Genomic DNA, 26,661 nt, shown 5'->3' with positions numbered 1-26,661 from the left:
GCCTTGTAAGTGGAATCCACAAAGCCAGAGCTGTCATTTTTTGAGATGAGGGCGTTGAGAGCCCGTTCGGAACTCGACTTGGTGAAAGGTGCCAGGAAGCAGCGAGAGCTGCTGCTGTTGTGGAAAAGAGAACTTGACCTTTGGTCGCTGCCAGATTTTTATGATTTACTTCAAACATGTTTAACATACACTTTTACATGCACCTTTATAGCACCTTTAGCTGCTGAATTTAAGAGACTCCCAAATCTGTGTACACTTGGCTAGCCCTCAGAAAAACTGGTCTGCTTAGAAAGTGTGATTTAATGCCCTTAGGCTCCCCTTTCTACAGTGTTATCATCCCACCGCCATCCCTTAGTCACTACCTCCCCGCCATATCCTTCCTCTCACCTCTTTCTCATTCTTGTCTGTATTTCCTTTAAGAAAGCATATCAGATGATAAACCTATGAAATGTGCTCCATCTCACTAGTCATCATGGGAATTAAACTTAAACCACAATGAGATCCCACTACACATCCATCAGAGTGGTTAAAATGAAAAAAGACCTACAATACCATGTACTGATGAAAATGTGGGTCAGTTGGAACTTTCTTCCACTATTGGTGGTAGTGTAAATGGGTACAACTACTTTGGAAAAGTATTTGCTAGTGTCTGCTAAAGCTGAACTTATGCATACCCTATGACCAAGTAATTCCACTCATGGATTTTTTTAAATTGTACATTTTATTTATTTATTTATTGCTTGATTGATTGATTGATTGACTGAAGTATAGTTGATTTACAATGTCGTGTTAGTTTCAGGTGTACAGCGCTCATGGATTTTTAATCAAGAGAAACTCTCCCACATGTGAATAAGGATACATATGCATGTACAGATGTCCACTGAAGGATTTAGTTTGTGATAGTCATTTAGGTTGTTTTCCATTTTTTACTATCAACAGAATGAATACATAAATTATAGTATGGTGAATTCATCTGATGATATTCCATAAAGCAGTTGAAATGAGTTATAACTACATGTGGCAACATAGAACTAGAGCAAAATGTAACAAAACCATACTGTTGAGAAAAAACCTTGCATAAAATTCTGTATAATTACGCTTATGTAAAATATAAGAACACAAAACAATACCCTATAATATTTATGGTACATGAATGGATAATAAAAGGAAGAAAGTTCTCACTAAATATTTGTACAGACACACACACACACACACACACACACACATGCATAGCCAGTTAGTGGCAGAGCTAGGAAGAGAAGCCAGTATTCCTTATTTTTCTTTTTTTATTAAGACTTTATTGCTTTAATTAATTTTATTGACATATAGTTGATTTACAATGTTGTGTTAATTTCGGCTGTACAGCAAAGTGACTCAGTTATACATATATACATTCTTTTTTTTAAAAAAATTAATTAATTATTTACTTATTTATTTATGGCTGTGTTGGGTCTTCGTTTCTGTGCGAGGGCTTTCTCCAGTTGCGGCAAGTGGGGGCCACTCTTCATCGCGGTGCGCGGGCCTCTCACTATCGCGGCCTCTCTTGTTGCGGAGCACAGGCTCCACACGCGCAGGCTCAGTAATTGTGGCTCACGGGCCTAGTTGCTCCGGGGCATGTGGGATCTTCCCAGACCAGGGCTCGAACCCATGTCCCCTGCATTGGCAGGCAGATTCTCAACCACTGTGCCACCAGGGAAGCCCAATATATACATTCTTTTTCATATTCTTTTCCATTATGGTTTATCAAGGATATTGAATATAGTTCCCTGTGCTATACAGTAGGACCTTGTTGTTTATCCATCCTCTGTATACTAGTTTGCATCTGCTAATCCCAAACTCCCAATCCATCCCTCCCCCCAGACCTTGGCAACCACAGAGACTTTTTTAGAGCAGTTTAATGTTCACAGCAAAATTGAGGGGAAGGTACAGAGATTTTCCATACTCCTTATTCTTTTTTAACCTAAGTAATGGAGGCTTCAAACCCTAAAGGGTCTGCACAGTCATTAACATAGCTCCCTGTCTCGAGTAACTATGCCTTATGTAGCTCAGAACACATTATGGGAGCCTGGTGAGTTCAGGGGATCAACAGGTTGTCTCTTTTACATGAAGTCAGGGCTCAGAGTTGCTATAAACTTTTTTTTCCTATATCCTCACGCTAGGTGTACTGGCCACGAATGCTTAAGTTTGACCTGCTTAAGGGTATCAGTAAACAGGGTAATGTGAAACACTAGTAAGCAGGTGACTGTTCCAACCTAAAGCCAGACTCCTCCAGCATTTCTGTCATGTTTGACTAGCTCTAGTAGTAGCTGCTGGACACGAAGTCTAGCCCAGAGAACAGAAAAGCTATAAACAGTCTCCAGTGTAATTAAAATGGACTATTGGCAGAGTGCTTCAATTGAAATTCCAAGTCCTGAACAACACAAGTTTTAATGTTAAGGGCCTACAGGGTATTTAGGAAAAAACAGAATTCCTGAAAATGAAAGGCAATATATGGTCCCTGCTCTCCCTGACCTACTATGGTTACTTTTTCTCAAGTACTTATTAATTGGGTTTAAATTCCCCAGGCTGTTAAGACCTTGAAAATCTATCAGAGGGCTATGTGAGATAGAATAAAAGAGAGTTTTAGAAGGGCAGGGAAGAAAAAGGGAGAAAAGAAAAGAAGAGATTCCCTTCGATGGGTTGTTTCCTTTCTTTGATGTTGTCATTGATGGTCTGCCTTGCCTATTTTAGGCATTTGATCTAGTAATGACCCTTGAGAAAAACCTTAAGAGAGGTTTAGGTTTCTAGTCCCAGCACCACCACTTATTAGCTCTGTGACCTTGAGCAAATCAATTAACCTCTTTGAACTTTAGATGCCTCATCTATAAAATGGTGATAATAATAGTATTTACCTAATATGGTTGATGAGGTATGTAAAATGCTTAGCACAGTGCCTGGCACACAGTAAGAGCTCAGTATATTAATGGTGATCATTCTTGTTGTTACAGCGTCATGGAAGCAAAGGAGGAGAGCATTTTGAGTAGACAAGGGAAATCTGCTCTACATAATGCCACATACAGCCGAGGGGTCAAGGAGGATGAGAGCTGAGAAAAGGCAAGGGTTTTGAGACTTGATTAGAAATGCTGAGTGATATTTACATTCGAAACTTATCTTCTGAGCTCCTTATTTTTACTGGAAATAGGAATCAGAGTTTAAAAAGAAAATCCATCACTATTTTGTGGTCAGGATACATATTTACTTAACTTCACAGCAAGCAATGTTTATAGGGAGTGTATATAAGAAGGTAGCTGTGGCTGTGACAGCCATAGCAGACTCCTGCCGCGCTGTCCATTAGAACTTTCTGTGACGTGGAAATGTTCTCTCTCTGTGCTGACCAATACACATGTGGCTGTTAAGCACTTGAAATGTGGCTACTGTGACTGAGGAATGGAAATTTTAATTTTATTTAATCTTAATTAGCTTAAATTTAAATAGCCACATGTGGGTAGTGGCAGCCATCAATCTAATTGGGGAAGCAAGGCATATACTCTTGAAACCAGTTAAATACCAAAAGGATTGAGGTCAGAAAGTAGAGACTTAATTGTTCAACCCTTCTGGTCTGGAGAGTTTAAGGATTTTAAGTCTTGTAGAGCAGGTGAAACTTGGGCTTCACCTTGAATGATGTATAGTGTTTGGATAGGAGGAAAGAAGGCAGGAGGTCATTCCAGATGGGTAGGAGGGTGTGGGCAAAGGTTTAGAGTTAGAAACGCTTCCTATATGAGACTTTAGAGGACAATGGCCTTTCTAGAATAGAGTATTCATATCAGGAGTTAGATGGGTTGGGCCCAGGTCATGGACAGCCTTGAATGCTAGAACAAAGCGTTTGGGCTTTGTCCACATAGGCCAGTGTTTTGCAAAGCTTGTTTAAAACACAGATTCCCAGGCCCCACCCTAACCTACTAAATCAACTTTTCTGGGTCACAGCTTAGGAAATCAGTATTATAAGTAAGCTCCACAGGTGTGTATGATGCACATTCAAGTTCGAGATCTATCAGATAGGCAGAAAGGAGCCCTTGGAAGCTTTTTGATCAAAGGAGTGACATGTTGATAGAGGAATCATAGGAAGCTTGATAAGGACAGAAGGTGTAGGATATAGAAACTAGCTAAGGAAACCATTTAGGTGACTGTTCAGATATGGACTTCACAAATCCTGATCTTTCTGGCTGGTGTCCTTGGAATTGTTCAGTCGATTCCTATTTCCCTGCAGGCCCGATTTGAATTTTCCACACAATTTGTTTGTTGTTTTAAATGACTAGGGCCCAGGCACCACAGCCTGACTGCCTAGGCTCAAATCCCAGCCGTACTATCTAAGCTGTTTTAGCTCAGACAAGCCACTTAACTTTTCTGTGCTTCAGTGTCCTTATCTGTCAGCTGGAAATGATCATAGCCCCATCCCATAAGGGCACTGTGAGTATTAAATGATATCATAAATGACTTACAACAGTACCTGCCACATAATAAGCACTCAATTAATGCTGGTATTAATATTATTTAAACTAAAGAGCTCTTGGGACTTCCCTGGTGGTCCAGTGGTAAAGAATCCACCTTCCAATGCAGGGGACGTGGGTTCGATCCCTGGTTGGGGAACTAAGATCCCACATGCCGCGGGGCAACTAAGCCTGTATGCCACAACCACTGAGCTCGTATGCCTCAACGAGAGAGCCCGCGTGCCACAAATTACAGAGCCCACGCACTCTGGAGCCTGTGCACCACAACTAGAGAGAAAACCCGCACACCACAACTAGAGAGAAGCCCGCGCACCGCAACAAAGGATCCCACGCACCGCAACAAAAGATCCCACATGCCGCAACTAAGACCCGACGCAGCCAAAAAAAAATAATAAAGAAAATTAATAATAATAAAAGAAAACTAAAGAGCTGTTTCATTTATTCCAAGTTATATAATAGTTAAAGCTAATCTTCACCAACAAAGTGTTAAATTTGCCCATCCAGAATATTAAACCCAAGCCCTAGACTTTTTTTTTAAATTTATTTATGTATTTATTTATTTATGGCTGTGTTGGGTCTTCGTTTCTGTGTGAGGGCTTTCTCCAGTTGCGGCGAGCGGGGGCCACTCTTCATCGCGGTGCGCGGGCCTCTCACTGTTGCGGAGCACAGGCTCCAGACGCGCAGGCTCAGTAATTGTGGCTCACGGGCCTAGTTGCTCCACGGCATGTGGGATCTTACCAGACCAGGGCTCGAACCCGTGTCCCCTGCATTGGCAGGCAGATTCTCAACCACTGCGCCACCAGGGAAGCCCTAGACTTTTTGCTTAATGAGTTGTATTTCAAAGCATAATTCTTCACTAAATTTAACATATGATTATCCTTCATAAAATAAGTCTAAATAGAGGACAAATTGTTCTTCCCACTGAATGTTTTAATCTATGGTTAGTTCTTGGCTATGAATTATATATCTTTTAAAACTTTGTACTTTTTTTTTTTTTTTTTTTTTTTTTTAAAGGATTTTCTTATTTATTTATTTATTTATTTATTTATTTTTGGCTGTGTTGGGTCTTCGGTTCGTGCGAGGGCTTTCTCCAGTTGCGGCAAGCGGGGGCCACTCTTCATCGCGGTGCGGGGACCGCTCTTCATCGCGGTGCGGGGACCGCTCTTCATCGCGGTGCGCGGGCCTTTCTCTATCGCGGCCCCTCCCGTCGCGGGGCACAGGCTCCAGACGCGCAGGCTCAGCAATTGTGGCTCACGGGCCCAGCTGCTCCGTGGCATGTGGGATCTTCCCAGACCAGGGCTCGAACCCGTGTCCCCTGCATTAGCAGGCAGATTCTCAACCACTGCGCCACCAGGGAAGCCCTAAAACTTTGTACTTTTTATATTGCTACTAGCTTTCAGTGAATGCTCTTTATGATATTCATTTCAGAAGAAAAGAATGAACTCTTTTTTGTCCTTGTAGGGGACTGATAATGGACTGATAATGCAAAGATATATATCTCGTCTGGTGTCAGTGAGCTCACGATGTACTGTGGGTGCAGTGACAGCTTTTCCAAGGAATGAGAAATTCTCTTTAGATGCCTACTTGGTAGTTTGTGAACTTTTGGCTTCTGCTTCACTTTTCTTCCAGGCCTCACCCAAATAGAAGCTTCTCCTAGTCTCTCCAGTTTCTGTTGACAGTCAGCTGCCTGAAGCAACTCTCAAGATGCACCTTCAGGTCTTGAAGGCAGAGAGGGAAGGAAACAGCTGAAGACCCATCATAGCTACCTACACACTTCTGAGACAGGCTGAGCCAAGAAATTGCCTTAGACTCTTCTTTCTGCTTTCAGAAACAAAGTCTCTCCCAACTTTGTTCACTTACATTCTGCTAGATGGTTGAAAAAGATGGGTTTGTGACATGGCTGGTTAAGGTTCTTTTTTTATGTTTTGAACAGATGAATATCTATTTTCCCTACTACCGTCTCCCTCATTGTCCATTTCCCTTCGCTGAAGTCAGTCACTGTTACCAGTTTCCTGTGTATCCTTCCTGAGATATTCTATGCATATTTGTATATGTACACCCCTAATTTTTATACAATTGTAGCATACCATAAATGCTATTCTGCACCCTACTTTTTTTCACTTTTTACATAGAAGGCTGTTTCATATCAGTACATAAAGAGCTTCTTTATGGCTACATGGCTGCACAGCGTTCCATAATTATTATAGATATACCAGAATTTATTTAAGCAGTTCTTTGTTGGTGGACATTTAGGTAGTGTCCAACCTTTGGCTATTATAAACATGTTTATACATATATATTTCACATGTGAGAGTATATCTCTAGGAGAAATTGATTAGGACACTTGGGTCATTGGCTTGTTCAGTTGCTTGGTGGCGATAAAACCATGGTACTGCGTGTGGAATCAAAGATTCTTGGAGGCCTAGCCATGCCTAACTACACAGATGTCATGGGATGTTAAGCTAGACAGAATCTTGGAGATCCCAGAGAGAACCAAGATCACACAAAGATTTAGAAGCAGATCCAGGATTAAAACCCATAGTGTTTTACTCCAGTCTATAATGCAGCTCTTTTTACTACACTACACTGCTGTGGGTCAGAGAGATTTGGCGTGGCCTGATTTCTGTCCTGCCAGGCAGGACTGTGCATTATCTGGCCCACTGTGATCTCACTACCCTGTCTTTACATGATTTCTCTTCCCGGGATCTGACTTTGCCAACCTAATTTATCCTACTTTTCCCTGCTGCTTTGACTTCTCCCACTAATAATAACTCCATCTTTTTTAAAAGTTAGAACTGAAGTCCTTGACAATTGGGGGACCCTTTAGTACTAAAGCCAAGTAGGAGAGGCAGGAGTACTGGGAAGGTTGTCTGGTAATGGCGTAAGATTTATGATCTTACACAAGCTTTCTTCTCTTAGTTCATCCATTGAGTCATCGTATAGTCTAGGGGGAGTCCCTTTCTCCTCTTGCCACGGCTGGAATATCTCCTTTCCTTGGCCATAAGGTCGAACACCTTAAGGTCCAACAAGCATATAATGTGCCCAATAGGAAAGAATATGAAAGTGTGTGCGGATAGTTTAATTCTTACTGAATTGTGCTAGGGAGCAAACTACAGGTGATATTCTTCGTGGGCAGCCCAAGGAAATCAAGGACCCATGTGTGGACTGACTCTTAAGTCTATCTTCACTTTGGCTCAGGCCACAGAGGGGTCAACTGCTGCCAGTATTTATGAAATGCGCACTATGATGATGGATAAAATTGTTTTAGGAACAGATTCTAGAGCTATCCCTGGGACAGTTTTTCTCAAGTTATGATCCTCTGAGCACTTGCATTACTCGAAGGATGGGGCCCTGGTATCTGCAAGTAGTCTTCTTTCCCAAATAATTCTTATGTGAATGTAACTATGAGAACTACTTCCTAAGGAATGGTAAATTGAGAAGATGGTTGTGAGCCTTTGAATTTGGGGTGGCCTGTAAAATTAGTGAGAAGAGCTGACCAGCAATTCCAGGTAGCATATGGATATTTCATTTGAGAGGATATAAAGACTGGGTTAGGTGCCTCCTATGTGCTTCCACAGATTCTGTGCTTCTATCATAACCCTTGTCACACTGTATTGTAGTTGAATGTTTTTGTCCCTTCCCCTATAATCCAGAGGGTTGTTAGTTGTGAGCAACAGAAATTGATTGGCTAATTTAAGCAGAAAATGCTTGTCTTAAAAGCATATTGAATAGCTCCCAGAATCACAAGTTGGACTGGAGAACCAGACTCAGGGCTACACAGCCAACATCACAGCTGTCACCATTACTACCACCATGCTAGCAACATTAGTGGGTTGGCTTAGGTCCTCAGAGATGCAGAAACCAAGCTGGGATTAGACATGCAGGAGATTTATTGGGGAAAATGTCAGTGAGAGAACATAGGGAGGGAGCCAGAGGAAGCTGGGAGAGGTGTTAAACTGCAGTGTAAATCTGCCCTTTATGGATAAGAGAAGGAAAGAAGGTTAGGTAGGAAGTGTCGTAGACTGAAGTGCAGTGCTAGTAAAGTTCGACCAGGCTGACGGGGAGTTCTGTTGCCAAAGTCACAGGCCACATAGTCCTGTGTCTCCCAGAAATGGGCATGACTTAGTATCCCTGCTGTGCTCAGTCACTGGCTGGGAGCAGTGTGGCTTCAGAACAAAGCAGCAAATTTTGGGGTGAATTTAAAGCACAGCAGCTGGGGCAAAGGTCAATGACACTTCCCACACTGGAAGAACCAAGGGGCACATTTTCATGACTGTCTGAATTGGAGAAGATTGTCCACTTCTTTGGGTCACTGGCTCCCAATTCAAGGGATAGATCTTTGGATTGAGGGAGCCTAAGTCACATGCCTGTGCCCCAGCTACAAGGGGGCCCTGCTTCTTAGCAAGAGTCCTGTGTCCTCTCCCCCAGATAAAGGGGTTCAAATGCTGTACAGCAACACCCCTAAAAGGACAAATGTCTATTATACCATTACACTCTGTAAACCTCTTGAGAGTAGAGATCTTTGTCTTACTGCTATTACAAATAAATGTTTATTGAAATAACTGAATGATTGTGGCCAGCTAGTGTTCAAACGACCTTGTACACACACACACACACACACACACACACACAAAATCAATTAATTTAGCCATCAGGGAAATGCAAATCAAAAGCCACTAGGATGGTTATAATGAAAAAAGATAAGTGCTGTTGAGGATGGGGAGAAACACAGTGCTGATAGAAATGTAAAATGGTGCAGCCACTTTGGAAAATGGATGGTGAGAGAGTGGCTTGGAAAAGGATAATCAAAAGTCTTTGTCCTTAGGGAGCTTAGAGCAAAAAGAGAAGGCCCAGAGGATACCTGACTGATTTTGCATTACATATCTTTTAAGGATTCTAACAGTCCAAACCGAGCATTCTACAGATGGAAGCCATTCTTCCATCCTTACTACTGATTCTCCAGGCCTTGTCCATCACCTCTCACCAGACAGTGTTCTGTGACTGGACTATCAGCCACTTGCAGCACATCTCTCTCCTTCCTCTCCTTTTCCCTCGTGGATGCCAGCTACCTCTTATGAATCAGCTCTGGCTGCAGGGGCTTTGTAAGCTCAAACCTATCTCCGAACCTTATGTAGTTCAGAGGGGTTCTGAAAGCTGATAAATACGCCAAGAGCTTTTCAATCAAACTGCTTTTAGACCCCGTTCTCTGTTCCTGCTGAGTCGGGGGCTGGAGGTAGGGGGAGTGGGGAGTCAAATCTTGGGTCTCCCTTTCTTGCAGAACCAAACCCCTGAACACGGCCTAGCATTCACGGGGAAGCACGGGGTTATCACCTCAGATGAGCAGTCCTTGGGAGAACAGTGCTCTTAATGGGGAAGGGGTTCCCAGGTCCTCAGCAGTCTCATGAGTATCAACATTTCCAGGTCTGTAGTCTTAAGAAGAGTAAAGGGCTGGAGTCTAGAGATTGTCTAAAAGAGGAAGGAGAGTTGGACAGAAACAGGGCAAATTCTCAGTCAGTTTCTCCCAGCAGGGCAAAAGGAACAAGGAAATAAGAGACCAGAGGATTTAGTGACCTAAAGCGCCAGAGAGTCCTAGGGCTGAAAACAGAGAAGCTAGTGGGTGAGGGGGATCAAGTGGCAGGAGATTTACGCGTATATACCAACCTTGGGGAAATCCAAAAAAAATGTAACAGTAGGGTCTCTGCCTTCAAGGAGCTTATGGTAATTTAGTGGTGAAATAAAAATTAATATACTTGAAATAAGTTGTAATTTGGTGCTAAACTGTGGGATTGACCCAAAAAAGTGCTGTAGGAGCTCTGAGAAGGGAGAGATCATGTGGGCTGACATCCTCTGTGAGCTGAATGGCTGGCTGAGGCAGTAGGTGCCCTACAGGACTTTATGCTCCAGCTACAGTGGCTGCAGCTTTTAGAGATGAGTGTGCCTTGAGTCTTGTATGTTTTCCTGGAGGAAACACAGGGGAGGAAGCTTCATCATCATCACTATTTGTTAATCACTATCATCAACAAGAACCACAACAAACATTAATTGAGCATCCCTCCCTGAGTCTACACTTCTGTTTAGGAGGCAGGGCAAACACAGAAAGAGTTGAAGGACTAGATCAAGAGAATACATGCCAGTAGCACAAAGACAGAGGGAAAAGTGAGAGCTGGGGAGGTGAGGGAAGGCTTCCTGGAGGAGGTAATACTTGAACTGACCCTTGAAAGAAGATTAGGCTTTGGGCTAATGGAGAAAAGAGTGAAGGGGATTGTAAACGGCCTCAACAAGGCACTGAGAGAGCAAGGCAAGTGTGATTAAGTGAGAAAACCTGCTGGACTGGAGCAAAGGGTGTGGCAGGGTAGCGTGGGCGATGAAGTTGGAGAGGAAAATAGTCTGATGATTATAGAGAGCCTTAAATGTCAGACAGAAGGAGTCATATTGGAACAAAGTAGGAAGGCAGTGTAGATTTGTGTATTTGGGGAATGACAAGGGCACAAGGAAGAACAAGGAGAGGCTAAAAGAAAGACATGGAGATTCTACAGTCTTCCTAGCTTCAGTCTCCCATGTCAGGGTGGCCAACTCATCCCAACTCAGCAAACAGATGAGTTTCTCACCCTACTTGTGATCCATCTTGGGAATAGGTCCTGAAGAAGCCCACAAGAAGTTCTGCACTGTATACTGTTGGCAGAGAACTTTGTGCCTTTTGGAAAGGCCCAAGCCATCAACACTATGTATGAAGTGTTCTCAGATAGCATTGCCCCGCCTTGTGAAACAGGAGGAAGTGTCAGCCTCCTAACCCAGCTGCTAACACAGGTACAGACCAAGATGGGACATCTGCTTCAAAAGCAACAACCTTTTGAAGCTGATCTGTTCTTGAATCAGCCCCGGGGAAAGGAGACAGCAATTGCAGGAATCTTAAAAACCAATACAACAGCAAGGCTAAGCCTTTCTTGAAGCCATCATTTTGGTGGCTGCTACTTGGCCGCTCCTCACATAGATCCTTTTTACTGACTTCCTGCAGCAGAAGGAGATTGGCACAGGCTCCGCTACATTTATATTATTACCAGGAGGCAGATGTTTTCTCTTTTCCCCCCGGGGTTTAGAATTATGCAGATGAAGGCACAAAAACAAAAGCTCAGCGAGGTGGGGGAAGATGGCTCTTAAGAATCTAGGCAAATTTCAGAGCTCTTTAAGACACCCCTCTCAATTTTTACTAACAGCTCTCCTGGCTCCTCTCCAGTCTATTTAGAATTTGGCACCTCTTCAGAACCTTACAGCCAAAGACCTGAAAGTTCATTCTAAAGTTCCCATCCTGGCCTCATTTTGCAAGTGGAGAAATCAAGGCATATAATATGGGTCTGTGGGCTGACCTTGAGTCTTTTTTTTTTTTTTCAGGGGTGTAAAACACTAAAGGTTTATTTCTTGCTCATCCTAGATATGACCTTGAGTCTTTCTTTGACATTCCCTCTTTCTCTTTCTTCCTTCTGCTACATACACTCTCGCTTGGAAAGGAAACTCTACGGCCCAATTGCCCCCCAGGTCTCTCCCCAACCCCACCGTGATAAAATCTGTAGGGCAATAGGACCTAGGGAAATTCAACCCTGAGGCCGAGAGAGACACTCCTGCTTAACCGCCTGGCTTGAGCGAGTGTGGGAGCGAGCTAGTTAGGGAGGGCGGGGTAGAACTGGGGGTCTGCTGCTGCTGGCTAAGAGGAAAGCTGTGGCTTCCTCCAGGGTCCGGGGGTCGTGATGAGAAGTGCTTCTGAAGGCTGGCCCAAGCCCCTTTGTGTCGCGCCTCTATGCAGCGAGTACCCTTCATCTGGCCGCCCTGGAACTCGCAGGCTGGTTTTGTTTGGCCCCAGCTGTCTCTCCCATTTCGTGCAGCCCCGCCATCGGCGCCTTCGTTCCTGAAGCCAACGACCTCTCACAGCTGGAACTGCGAGCCAGGCAGGGACCCCGGCAGCAGACGGCGCCCGAGAGTTTGCCGACGTCCGTCGGGCCGGGTTGGCGCCCCGCACGTCGTGTTTTTCGCTAGCAAAGTTTCTCTGTGGAAAAGAAGCCCCTCCAGCTTTCTCTTGATCCTGTAGCGGGCGCGCGCTCTGCTTCTCTCCCCGGTGACTGCGCTCGGGGCCGGGGTTGTGGCTTTGCTCCTGCCCCTGGCCTGGCTGCCTTGGGGGCGGAGCTTGGGGAATTGGAGGAGCCGCCGTGAGAACGCTTGACTAAGCGCCGGTGCGGAGAGACCGCCGGCGAGCAGGCGAGCTAATAGCCGCAGCCTAGCATTAGCTAGGGTACCTGGGCAGTGAACTGGATCCCCGAAGGGACGCTCAGGCTGCGCCCACTCTTCTGCCCTGGCTCAGTTCTCGGCTGATTTGAGAGAGCACACTGGTCAGGGCTCCTCCAGAGGAGCTGCTGAGTGTCGGTGCCCCAGAGAGAGTGGCTACCCGCCCTGCCTGGGGGGCTGCGAAAGGCGGAGCCGCCACGGCAACAGCTGTTCCCATGGCTCTTGACGCGCCTGGAACTGGACTCCGGACTGGGCGCTAAGATGCTTGCTTTTTGCCTTGTCCAACTTCCACAGCACGTAGTTGACGATTGGAATCCTGGGCCAATCAAGAGTCTAGTTTCAAAGTGGTACTCCTGGCCTCTTCATCCCAGACTCCATCAAGTCTAGTTTGAGACGAGAAGAGAGCGGTCTCCTGCTCTAATTAGTAGATCTCCGTTCTGGAATTGGACTTGACAGCTCTCCTCACCAATACTTGCACTGCAGTGGCTACAGGGTTCTCTTGGGAGGTGGGGATGGGAGTGCTCTGAAGACCAGACCACAACACTCAGAACCTCAACAATGGACCGAGTTTTTGAAATTCCTGAGGAGCCAAACGTGGAGCCGATATCCTCTCTGGAGGAAGATGTCACCCGTGGGACCAACCCCCGATTTACCTTTCCATTTGGCATCCTCTTCTCCACGTTTTTGTACTGTGGGGAGGCAGCAGCTGCCTTGTACATGGTTACAATCTATCGGAAGAATAGTGAAACCTACTGGATGACATACACCTTTTCCTTCTTTATGTTTTCATCCATTATGGTCCAGTTGACCCTCATTTTTGTCCACAGAGATCTGGCCAAAGACAAGCCACTATCACTGTTTATGCATCTAATCCTCTTGGGACCTGTTATCAGGTGAGCAACTTTTAAATCTTTTCCCTCCTCCCCTGCCCCCCAACTGTGCAGAGAAAGATGAATTTAATATTTTTAAGACTGTTACTGTGCTTCGAATCGAATCGATTCTCCCATTCCCTCCCACTCTTGGTTTCCCTGCCTGCCATCCAAAAAGTCTTATCTGCAGTCTTAAGTGCCACCACAATGAACATATAGCATGTACCTGTGTTCCGAAACCATGTATGGTACCATTAACAAGACTTCATTTGACAATGTTTGCTATCTGGATTTGGGTTGTGAAAACTGGTATGAGACCAATTGATGTGGTCACCTTGTAAACACAGGCTATAGCTTCAGAGTGTGTTATTTTGACTCTGCCTTTTAGATGCTCTTTAAATTGGATGGAAGTTCCTTACCCCCTCCATCCCATCTCACATTCAGTTTCTTTACCCTGAGTTGCTTGGGCTGCTGCTACTGATATTTTCAAATTTTCTGGAGTTATTTGACATCTGGAAAGTATTTTAAGCCATTTGTGCTCATCTGGTACCTGAACCCATTGTAGTTTATTTTTCTCTGTCAGTTTATTGGTCTCCTATTTATCTCTGTATCTTTCTGCAATAAAGGTACACGGTTAGAAGGGGGCAAAGGAAGATAGCCTATCTCTCCATCTGGATGCTGTAGCACAATGTAATAGTATTGAGTCTTTCCATTCAGATTGCTTTGAAGGGACAAGAATGTGCCTTCAGGGAGATCAGCTCGGTGCTTTGTGACCACCTAGAGAAGTGGGATAGGGAGGGTGGAAGGGAGACGCAAGAGGGAGGAGATATGGGGATATATATATATGTATAGCTGATTCACTTTGTTATAAAGCAGAAACTAACACACCATTGTAAAGCAACTATACTCCAATAAAGATGTTTAAAAAAACAAAGAAAGAATGTGCCTTATCCTAGGGATACAGGCATCTGTGTCAGAAGTCTCATCTGGATGCTATGTGATTTTCAAGGTAGAGAGACATTGCAAAACTTCTGAGGTCAGTAGGAAAGAATGGACCAAGTTTATCTTGATTGCAAGAGAGGCAGAAACTTGCAGTCAGCTGAGGAATATGGGTCAGAGTGTTGATGTTGTAATTGCAATGGGAAGATATTTCATCCTTAGAAATAAACACAGTCTGAAACTGACTAAGGATGGAACTGCCCCCTTTAAAAAAATTTTTTATCAATATGTTTAAATGGGGAGGAATTGATTACACTCCATCAGCGAAAATATGAGACATCGACAGAAACAGTGGCCTCGAATTCAGGAGACCTGGAATCTAGTTTGCCCTCTGTCATTGACTAGTTACATGGCCTTGGTGAAATCCCTGAAGATGCCTTGAGCCTCAGTTCCTTCATCTGTAAAATAAATGGGTTGGGCTAGATCATGGGTCTCAAACTCAAACACTTACAGGGGCCAGCCAGGCAGGTATCATAAATGACTGAAGCAAGCCAAGGATGAGAAAAAACAGTAGTTTCATGTGTGATGATAAGTAAAAATGAAGTCTCGGTGTTAGAGGAATGATGGAGCGTTAGTGAGTACTGTGGCGATCTGGAGTCCGCAAGATCTGCGTAAAGGAGGCCAGCCGCTCTACAGCTCCAGCCCATTGTTTCCCTGTTGGAATTCAGACCCAGGATCGCCAAGGCCCCAACTTTTCAGGACAAGCTCCCAAGACAGGATTTTATGTGAAATAGAATGATTGAACATGTTGACAGCTGATTTTGGTAATTAAATAAAAGCACTGTCCGGGCCAAACACACCACAGCTGTTCGTCAGATGTGACTCAGCTGGCCTATGCAACCTCTGGACTAGGTAATCTAAAGGGCCTTTCCAGTTCTAAATCTTTGAAGTTAAGCTGTGAAAGGAAGACCTCATCTCGAACTTGGAACCAAGATATCATTTAGAGATGTCATTAGAGCAAGGAAACCATTCTTCTTGCCCTTTTCAAATGCAATATATTGAGTTAACGGATCAATCACTCTTAAGATGCAAATTTCAGTAAGTTGTGCCCCAGCTCCCCGTTTCAACTTCTCTCTTTGCTTTGTGGCCTCCCAAGCCATCTTTGATTTGGACCGTCCATATGGAGTGTTGAGTACTATGTTTCATTTTTGTCATTTAGCTCCCACTAGAAATGATCGGAAAGCATTTATAATCTCAGTCAGCTACCCCACAGCAGGGAAAAAAAATAATTAAAAGCTCATAAATCATATCCTTGATAATGCTTATTTTCAAGGCAAATTACTTTTTAGGTAGGCAGCAACTTGATGAATGCTATTAGGCACATGAAGGTGTTTGGAGGGCCTGGCTCCCTTGTGTGAAATGCAAAGATACTTCTGGAAATGACAATGTACTCTCATTTGCTGCCGCTTATAAGCAAGGCAAACACGCTTACTTAAACCAGTAAATGGCCTTAAGAATAGAAGCATAAACAGAATTCTTCATGCCACCACCTCCCCCAATGTTTTATTCAGCAATAACATTGATGGGCTTGGGTTAAAATCTAAACTCTCTTGTTGGAAATGCACTTACGCATTTTTCCTGAATAAGAAGAGAAAGTTGCTTTTTTTTCCTTTTCTGTTCTCTCCTTCCATCTTTTTCTCTCCTGGATTTTAGAGTTTTCCCTACAACATGGATGTTTCAAACTACATGCTTTAGGCTGGTACACACGCACCAATCTCAAAGGGATCCTGTGGAAAAATGATACAAATGAACTTATTTACAAAACAGACTCAAAGACTGAGAAAACAAACTTATGGTTACCAAAGGGGAAAGGTGGTGGGGGGAGGGATAAATTGGGAGTTTGGGATTGACATATGCACACTACTATGTTTAAAATAGATAACCAACAAGGACCTACTGTGTAGCACAGGGAACTCTGCTCAATATTATGTAACAACTTAAAAGGGAAAAGAATTTGAAAAAGAATAGATATATGTATATGTATAACTGAATCACTTTGCTGTACACCTGAAGCTAACACAACATTGTAAATCAACTATAGTCCAATATAAAATAATTTTTTTTAAAAAAGGGGTCCTGTGGAGAATGGCAGCCAGCACTGTTCCAAGCTTTTCTATTGGGAGCCAAAGGCCTAGAGAGCATATAAATTTGAGCTCGTCTTTGGTCTGTTTTTTTTTTTTGTTAAATTACATTGCCATTATTAATTATTATCTTCTCCTTCCATCACTTCTCACCCTGTATTCTTTTTTTTCCTTCTTACTCTTTCATTTACTCAGCAAATATTTATCAAATGCCCACTATGTGATAAGAGCAGTGGGTAAGATAAATGCAACCCGTGCCCTCAGCCTATCAGGAAAGACTGCTTAATTTTTGACACAACTGTTCTTACTTAGAAGAAATAGTCCACAGTTTCCATTTATTTCAGTGTGAGTGGGGGAAGTGGTAACTCAGGTGTTCCAAAACAATATGTTCTAGTTGCTTCTCTTTTCACCACATCAGAACTGCTAAAGACTTCTGATTTATATGGGGGATATGGGACAGGTACAGCAGGAAATGTGGTCTTAATATTATTTCAAGGATGATAGGATCTCATAAGGATGTTTTACTCTTTGTAGAGAAAGAATGAAGTTTAAAAGGCTATTGTTCCCAAACAGGTCAAGAGGCACCCAGAACAACCTTTAAAGAGATCTTTTGAGGTTCCCTAGGTATATAGTACACTCGGTTCTGAGTTGTCAAGCCTTTTAAGTACCTTTGTTGCTAAATGGCTTTCCTGTGTATTTGAGAGGTTTTTCCAGATCCCCTCCAAGACTTTTTGGCTGCGACAGTTATAGTTGTGGGCTTTGTCTTGAAAAAGCAGAGCTCAAAAGCTCTGATTATGGAGCTGAAAGCTTTGAATAAGGAATGCTTTACCTCAGGAACCTGAGGTGTTATGAAAACCAGAGCCTTTTGGAACCTTCATCATTTTCTCTCAACACATTTTTAATGTCTTTGTGTTCAAGCCATTTTTCTGTCACAGGCTTATTCTTAAGTCCTCAAACACTTCTGAACTGGTGTTCTTAGGTTGGTCGATTGCCAACCCAACACAAAGGATTTAGACTGAAGTGACACGTGGAAGGCATGACCAACTCCTTGCCTCATGAGAAATGAGTAGAACAGGAGAGAAGGAATGGCAAAAAGTAGCACAGCCCTCCTGAGTTATTGTTCCGCCCTCACTACAACTTTCCTTCCTAGGACAGCTTTAGTTAAGTACTCATGATGCTTTACTTCTGCAGATGTTTGGAAGCCATGATTAAGTACCTCACACTGTGGAAGAAAGGAGGGCAGGAGGAGCCCTATGTCAACCTCACCCGAAAGAAAATGCTAATAAATGGCGAGGAGGTGCTGATAGAATGGGAGGTGGGCCACTCCATCCGGACCCTGGCTATGCACCGCAGTGCCTACAAACGTATGTCACAGATCCAAGCCTTCCTGGGCTCAGTGCCCCAGCTGACCTGTCAGCTCTATGTGACCCTGATCTCTGCAGAGGTCCCCCTGGATAGAGGTGAGTGGGGTCAGGAGAGGGGAGGGCTCCACTGAAATCAAGGGTCTTAGAAATCTACACCTGAGCTGTCCAATATACTGGCCACCAGCTTCATGTGGCTATTTAAATTAAAATGAAAAATGAAAAATTTATTTCCTCAGTCATACTAGCCACATTTCAAGTGCTCAGTAGCTACGTGTGCCTAGTGATTACTCTATTGGTATTATAGAACTAGTTCTATTGGACAGCACCGAGAGTCAACTTGGGGAGCCAGACATCTCAGGCCTGCCAGATTTCTTAAACTGGGGTAAGGTATTTAGACTAAAAATGCCACAGATAAACCCTCTCTGGACCCAGAAGAAGTGAGTAATACCAGCAGCCAGTAGGACATTTTCCCTACCCACAGTGTTTAAATTGTACTGAGTGTGTTTGGTTGGTTGGTTGGTTGGTTGGTTTAGGGATGGCTGCCTTTAAGTAAGAGGTTCCCATGAGAAAACATAATTACTGGAGGAAAGCTTCCTTTAAAACTTACATCCCATACTCAGACCTGAATCAATCTGAGTGTGGGAGGCCAAGAATCTGCATTTTTTTAACGTACCCCAGTTGATTCTGATCAGCCACTTTTGGGAACCACTGATTTAATCACTCCTTCCAACTCCAGTGGGGAGAAAGAAAAAGGGGTGTGGAATGAATACTGATGCGAGTCAGGCCTGGTCCCAGTCCTGACCTTCTCTGTAATCTTTAGAGGAAGTTACCAAAGAGGTCACTGTCTTAATTTCCCACTTGTAAAAGAGGGATCCCGAGATGAGTAAGCCTCTAGCTTGGGCTGGAGCTGGTACAGCTGTGGGTACAGCTTTTTTTTTTTTTTTTTTTTTAATTTATTTATTTATTTATTTTTGGCTGTGTTGGGTCTTTGTTGCTGCACGCGGGCTTTCTCTAGTTGAGGCGAGCGGGGGCTACTCTTCGTTGCGGTGCACAGGCTTCTCATTGCAGTGGCTTCTCTTGTTGCGGAGCACGGGCTCTAGGCTCACGGGCTTCAGTAGTTGTGGCACAAGGGCTCAGTAGTTGTGGCTCGTGGGCTCTAGAGCGCAGGCTCAGTAGTTGTGGCACACGGGCTTAGTTGCTCCGCGGCATGTGGGATCTTCCCGGACCAAGGCTCGAACCCATGTCTCCTGCATTGGCAGGCGGATTCTCAACCGCTGCGCCACCAGGGAAGCACCCGTGGGTACAGCTTTGGACCATTTCCTTATTATTAGGTGCCGACCCTGCTTGGCAAAGCTGTATGTTTCAAATAAAGGAGGAAATGTGCCCTCTTTTTTTCTCTACTAAGAATTGTTCATGAAGTTCTACTGGTCTTGAAGCTTTTTACCTACCTAGAATTGACAGTAGTATGGGGAGAAAAATCTGGAAATGATGATGCTCTTCCTCCTGGGAATTTTGAGGGTAATTAAATCATCTAATTAAAATATGTATGCATCATAAAAGTAATACATGCACAAACCGGATGGCCTGCAGGTAATTGTACATGCACAGACTATTTCTAGAAAGATATGCAAGGAACCATTTACCTCTAGCGAGTGAAAATGAGAAGTCAGCTGACTTTTATTAGCTTTTACTTTATACCCTTTTATATGGTTTGGATTTCTTTTTACCATGATCATGTATTACTATTTTTGGTCCTTATTTTTTTTAAATATAAAAATCAGACATGGTTATGGTAAAGATTCAAAGCTGTACAGAATATATATAAAATAGAAGATGTAATCTGACTTCCCAAAGGTAATCTGTTTACCATTTAGTGTATATCCTTCCAGACTCTTTCCTTCCTCCCTCCCTCCCTCTCTCTCTCTTTCTCTCTTTCTCTCTTTCTCTTTCTTTCTTTCTTTCTCTCTCTCTCTCTCTCTCTTTCTTTCTTTCCTGTGCTATACAGCAGGTTCTCATTAGTTATCTATTTTATACACAGTAGTGCAGACTTCTTTTTATTATGTAAATATAAACATACATACAACATATATATGTGTATATATATATATTTGCCAAAAAAGGCAAATTAAACATTCTATTCAGCAGCATGTTTTTTTCAAAAGTATGCCAATATTTCTTCAACAGTTATTTATATATATAATAATAATAATGATAAATATACTATATATTTCCTTTATATGAATTGGACCATTCTTTCTTATTTCCCTAATCTTCTGTTGGTAGGATTAAAGTTTGTTTATAATTTTTCCATCCATGCAAAAAAGTTTTTCTCTGATTACAGACTATGCTCCTGTGAACATCTTTATAAGCATCTGTGTACTGGAATGAGACTTTGTAGAATAACTTCTTAGCAGTAGAATTGCTGGGAGGAAAGATATGCATATTTAGAATTTTAGCAGTACTGCCAAAAGGTTGTATGAATTTGTATTCCCACCAGCAGTGTATGAAGATGCCTGTTTCTTTATATCTTAAACTAAATATTTATATAATTATAAAATAACTGTTTTAATAATTTACTTTCTTTATGAGTGAAACTGAGCATCATTTGGTCATTCTGTTCTTTAAATATCTTATTTATATGTTACTCACTTTTTCTAGTGTGTTGTTTATCTTTTCCTTATTAATTTGGAGGATCTATTTACTTATTCTGGCTATTAATCCTTTCTCTGCTGTGGATAGGTGTGTATGTATACATTTGTATAATGTTCTGTATGTGTGTACACACACACATTTTAAATGTGCATATACATGTCATACATGTAACAGATGTGCAACACACTATATGTAAGAGACAATATACTTGTAGTCTTTTCTGGCATTTTGAAGTATTAAATTTTTATGTATTCAAATTCTTTATTGCTTTTAGGTCTTGTGCCTTTCAAAGGCCTCTCACAGCTCATATCTAGTAGAGCAATTTAGCCTGATCTTCCAAACAGAATGAATTTTCACAATCAACTTGTCAATTCCCCCACCAGAAAACAAAACAAAGCAAAACAATAACAACAAAAGAAAAAACATTTTATTGAGACTGTGATTGGGATTGCATTCAATTGTTTAGGTTATTTTAGAGGGAGTTTACATCTTTACAGGATCAATCTATTTCATATCAGAAGATAATTTAACTCTCCATTTCGTTAAATATTTAAAAATCACTTCATCGAGGTACAGTTGACAAACAAAAACCTCTACCGATTTAATGTGTACAACTTGATGAGTTTGGAGATAAATATACATCGGTGCAGCATCGCTACACTCTGTGCCATAAATATGTAAGACCCGTAGCAAGAAAACTATAGTTGACCCTGGGTACCTGCAGGGGATTGTTTCCAGGACCCCCTGCGGATACCAAAATCCGTAGATTTTCAAATCCCTTATATAAAATGGTGTAGTATTTGTGTATAACCTGTGTACCTCCTCCCGTATAGTTTACATCATCTCTAGGTTACTTATAATACCTAATACAGTGTAAATGCTATGTAAATAGTTATGAATATGATGTAAATGCTAAGTAAATAGTTGCCAGTGCATGGCAAATTCAAGTTTTGCTTTTTGGAACTTACTGGAATTTTTTCCCGAGTATTTTCTATCCATGGTTTTGGTTGTATCTGTGGATGCAGAGGGCCAACTATATACAAGTTTACCGAAGTACATGTCATTAAATATTTTTAAATATACTTCAGTAAAATTGTATCATTTTCTTATTATAGGTTTTTCACATTTTTGTAAGGCTTATGTCTATCTATCAGTTTTGAAATCACCTGATTTCCTAAGTGTCAGGGTAGCACCTAAGCAAAGTAAATGCATCTCCTGCACTTTTGGAAATAGAGAATGGTGATGATGATGATGATGATGATAATAGGAGCTAACAGATAGCATTTACTATGTTCCAGGCATTTCTCTATTTCATTTAAATCTTCACAACAACACTATGAGATACTTATTATTATCCACATTTTACAAATGAGAAAACAGAGGCACCGAGCGGTTAAGTGAATTCCCCCACAAGGTTCCATAAGTAATAGATGGCAAAGAGGTTTGGAATGCAGGACATCTACCTTTAGGATCCGTGTTTCTAACTATAGGTCACTCTACAAAGGATGTAAGGGAAACTTTCTACAAGGCCTTGTTTTCAATTCTTCAGTAATTTCTCCTATTAAAAACTTTCTGACAACATCCTCTCTTTTAAGGTTTTGTGAACTACTTCTTGGTTTTAGTTTTCCTCATTTTCACCCACCCTCCTGTCTTCTCTTTGCTACCCCTTTTCTTATTCCTTTTTCTCTGGAAGGCCATCCAGATCAGCATAGATGAGCAAATTTCACTAGTAGCATTATGACCTCTTATGGCATGTGTCTTTTTGTAGGGAGACAGATGGAAGGTGTTTTTACATTTATTGGAAGCATCAGGCTTTCTGCTTTTTATTACACTACTATCAATAAACGAGTTCTAAATTTAAGGGAAAGCATCACCACACTTGGCTGGCTGTGCATATGTCCTGATGTTCCAAACTCCACAAGGAGCATCAACTCTTGAGGATGGGACTGAGAGTGGTTTATAAAGCTAAGAGTATATCAAATCATTATGCTGTACACCTTAAACTAATACAATGTTATATGTTGATTATATCTCAATAAAGCTGGAAAAAAATAATAAGTAATAAAAATAAAGGTAAGAGTAGACACTTTAAGAGAGTCTTCCAGTCTTAGAGACTGCAACCCTCTACTTAGAGCTGGAAAAGATCTCGGAAACAACGCTGTGCTTCTTTTTGGGTTTCTATCAGAAGGTCTTTACTTTGCTTGCAGATTAAATTGACATTTCAATGGCTCTAGTTCCCTGGATCCAGTGTTTTTATTGGAACAGAAAGCTCCAGCTTTTCTTTTGGATGCGTACACTCTGGCGTCTCACTCTCCTTGAGACCACTAGATTTTTCTTAGTGATTGGTATCCTCTGATATAAAGAAAGGAAGAAAAGGAAAGAGCCACTGTGTGACCTATAGTTGAGACTTAGGATAGCAGGATTAGAGGGCATCCTGATCCTTCAGGGCCCCTACTCTAACGCACAGTGGTATGGATGTTATGGGCTAGGAAATGGGATTTTTAAATTTTTAAACCACTCTGCCAGAAGTTTGGGGATTCCTAAAGTATACCAAAGCATTGGGAAATTGGTATTGCTGATGAGTAATACAAGCAACTCTAGAGTATCTCAGTGTAGGTCACCTAGGGGACCGAGGCACATGGATATTCAGTGAGTTGCACAAGCTCTCACACTGCTGAACCAAGCACTTCTAATCGTAGGTATGTTATGGTGCCTCTCTAAACTCAGAATTCTTCATTAATTCCACAAACATTTGTTGAGCACCTACTATGCTCCAGGCAGTGTGCTAGGCTCTGGTGATACAGCAGTGAACAAAATAGTCATGGTCCCTTCTGCCCTCATGGGATTTCCAGTATATATTTTATGTTCCAGAAGCATACACAAGCAAGATTAGTTCCTTGAAGAAGATGTTCATCAAAGCAGGGACTTCTATAACCAAAGGCATTCTCTCTGAGTCTCCTAAGACTGGATTTTTTTCAGATCAAGTTCTCTCTGCCTCCAGCACTGTTTTCTCAGAAGCTTGTTTCATCAGGTAGATGCTGCCCATCCCTTTATCTGTACTCTTCTTGTGTTAGTGACCTCTCAATGCTAGTGACCTCTCAATGATGGTTCTGAGGCCCACTGTTTTTTTAGTTTATTTTGTATGTTTATATGATTATTAAAATATTACCAGTATATGTTCATTTCTTATTTCATGGGAAATTTAGAAACTAGAGAAATGTAGAAAAAATTAAAAACTGCCCCAATCCCTGTCATGCAAAAAAATTTAGTTTATTTCCATTATCTTTCTGTGTATGCTGTTTGTTTACATAGCTCTGTTCATTCGTAGGTTTGCTCTTAACTTGGGCCCTTGAGTCTCACCTATCATCTCTCTGGACCTCTGGGTCAGAGTACAAACTTCACCAACATTGACTGATTATCTATTTTCTTCTGTTTCTTTTTTTTTCTTACAGCTGTGCTAATAGTCTTTTCCCTGATATCTGTCACCTATGGGGCTACCCTCTGCAATATGTTGGCTATCCAGATCAAGTACGATGAATACAAGATTCGCCTTGGGCCACTAGAAGTCCTGTGCATCACCATTTGGCGGACATTGGAGATCACCTCCCGCCTCATGATTCTCGTGCTCTTTTCAGCCACCTTGAAATTGAAGGCTGTGCCCTTCTTATTGCTGAACTTCCTGATCATCCTCTTTGAGCCTTGGGTTAAGTTCTGGAGGAGTGGTGCCCATATGCCCAGTAACATAGAGAAAAATTTCAGCCGGCTTGGCACCTTAGTGGTGTTGATTTCCGTTACCGTCCTCTATGCTGGCATCAACTTCTCTTGCTGGTCAGCTTTGCAGTTGAAGTTAGCAGACAGCGACCTTGTTGAGAAAGGTCAGAACTGGGGACACATGGGCCTGCACTATAGTGTGAGATTGTTAGAGAATGTGATCATGGTCTTGGTTTTTAAGTTCTTTGGAGTGAAAGTGTTGCTGAATTACTGTCATTCCTTGATTGCCTTGCAGCTCATTATTGCTTATCTGACTTCCATTGGCTTCATGCTCCTTTTCTTCAAGTACTTGCACCCGTTGCGCTCACTCTTCACCCACAATGTAGTGGACTATCTCTACTGTGTCTGCTGCTACCAGCACCCTCGGGGCAGGGTTGAGAACTCAGAGCCATCCGTTGATGCTGAAGCAGGGCAAAGCATTGTCTGATTCTGTCTTTCGGGTATTTTGGGATGGGTTGGGGTTGCCAAGAGCAACCGTGAAATTGAAGGAGACGATGAGGCTCATGGGTGAGTACCCACCAGGACATTGTTTTGAGTTTTCTGTAAGCCTATCAGAAGAAAGAGCAGCCCCCAAATAGATTTTATTTCCTTAAGATTGACTGCTATGTTTGGACACCAAGGTAACCACTGTGTACGTGGGAGGGTCAGAGATATCATTCACATTCCTCCCACCCAGGTCAGCTGTCTGGCTGCCCTATGAGATAACTTACCTCCATGCACCTAAGGCTCTCTGTAGCTCTGCTCATTGGCTTGAGCGTTACTGAGGTTTCTGTGGGCTGGACTGAATGGCCCAGAATCCCACCAGAATATATCCTGACTGATCAGAGGATGTGCCTGCTTATCAGCTATGGGTACCTCCCAGGAAACAGTCTGACTTATGTGAAACCTGCAACTGTGAACGTGGCTGGGGTCTTCTCATTCCAGTGAGAAACACTGATTAAGAGGAAAACCCCCGGGCTTCCCTGGTGGCGCAGTGGTTGGGAATCTGCCTGCCAATGCAGGGGACGCGGGTTCGAGCCCTGGTCTGGGAGGATCCCACATGCCGCGGAGCGACTAAGCCCGTGAGCCACAATTGCTGAGCCTGCGCGTCTGGAGCCTGTGCTCCGCAACAAGAGAGGCCGCGATAGTGAGAGGCCCGCGCACCGCGATGAAGAGTGGCCCCCGCTCGCCGCAACTAGAGAAAGCCCTCGCACAGAAACGAGGACCCAACACAGCCATAAATAAATAAATAAATACAATTTAAAAGGACTTTACTAGTGATCATTCATCAAGGATCTTTCTTTTCAGTGGCCCTTCAAAGGCACACTCTGAGGAGGGAGTACAGAGTGGGTTTCCTTCAAGGCATAAAGCAGAATGACTATCTCAGGGACCTGCATGGGCCTCCACTGTGCTGAGTGGAGTGGTTGAATCAAAGCTCTCACTTCATGCCTCCTTATCAGGGATTCCCTCCAACCTGGCTTTTCTGTGCTCTTTGACCAACATTGATGTAGATCTCAGAGAAGCTGAACTGTAATTGAAAATGTTTCTAATGTGTGGAAGAAATGAAGATTGCTTTGTGTTTCCTACTATCCTGAGTATTTTGTTGATTTGTTTTTTAGGGGGGAGAGAGAGGTAATGATAGCTAGGACATCGCCTTTATGTTGTTTGGGGTTGGGAGAGTGGCTAACACTCCAAGGTAGAGTGAAGGCAGAGGAGGGAAACGAGATCACGTTAAATCATCATCGGTACTACTTTCTGCCCACAGGATTTTATTTTCTAATAAGGAGCATATGCTTATCAACCATCTGCTCGCTCCCACACCCCCAGTGGATGAATGCAGTTCTCCCTTCCTTATGTTTCTTAATGTTTATATCTTTTATGAGTTGGGTATTTTGATGAGAAAGTCAGCTGGATGCCTCTAAAGTCACCAAGGAATTGAAGTTACTGTGGCCACTGCCTATTGGGATCGAGTATCCCAGCATTTACCTAACTAATGCTTGCCCCTCACAGACCAGGAAAGTGAGAAGAGCTCCTAGTAGCGTGTACAGTTGTGCCCACCACAATGCTGTGAAGAACTGTGAACAATCTAACCTAAGGCTTTCCATTCTCATCCAGTTTTACTCTTGGGATCATGTTAAGAATTTATCTTTAGCCATTTCCCCTCCTCTTATACAGTGTCAGGACA

General features: G+C 42.7%; 1 protein-coding gene across 1 annotated transcript; it reads left to right on the top strand.

The window, feature by feature from the left end:
• The first annotated feature begins 9,104 nt into the window (after nucleotides 1-9,104).
• On the top strand, nucleotides 9,105-26,063 carry XKRX (XK related X-linked). Its single transcript, XM_007181445.3, has 3 exons — nucleotides 9,105-13,654; nucleotides 17,902-18,170; nucleotides 24,179-26,063. The coding sequence occupies exons 1-3, from the start codon at nucleotides 13,320-13,322 to the stop codon at nucleotides 24,922-24,924; spliced, it is 1,350 nt and encodes a 449-aa protein (XP_007181507.1). The 5' UTR covers nucleotides 9,105-13,319; the 3' UTR covers nucleotides 24,925-26,063.
• The last annotated feature ends 598 nt before the right edge of the window (nucleotides 26,064-26,661 follow it).

The sequence above is a fragment of the Balaenoptera acutorostrata genome, chromosome X, assembly GCF_949987535.1.
Source record: "Balaenoptera acutorostrata chromosome X, mBalAcu1.1, whole genome shotgun sequence".
Classification (NCBI taxonomy): domain Eukaryota; kingdom Metazoa; phylum Chordata; class Mammalia; order Artiodactyla; family Balaenopteridae; genus Balaenoptera; species Balaenoptera acutorostrata.
This window is presented reverse-complemented; position numbering and strand designations above follow the sequence as displayed.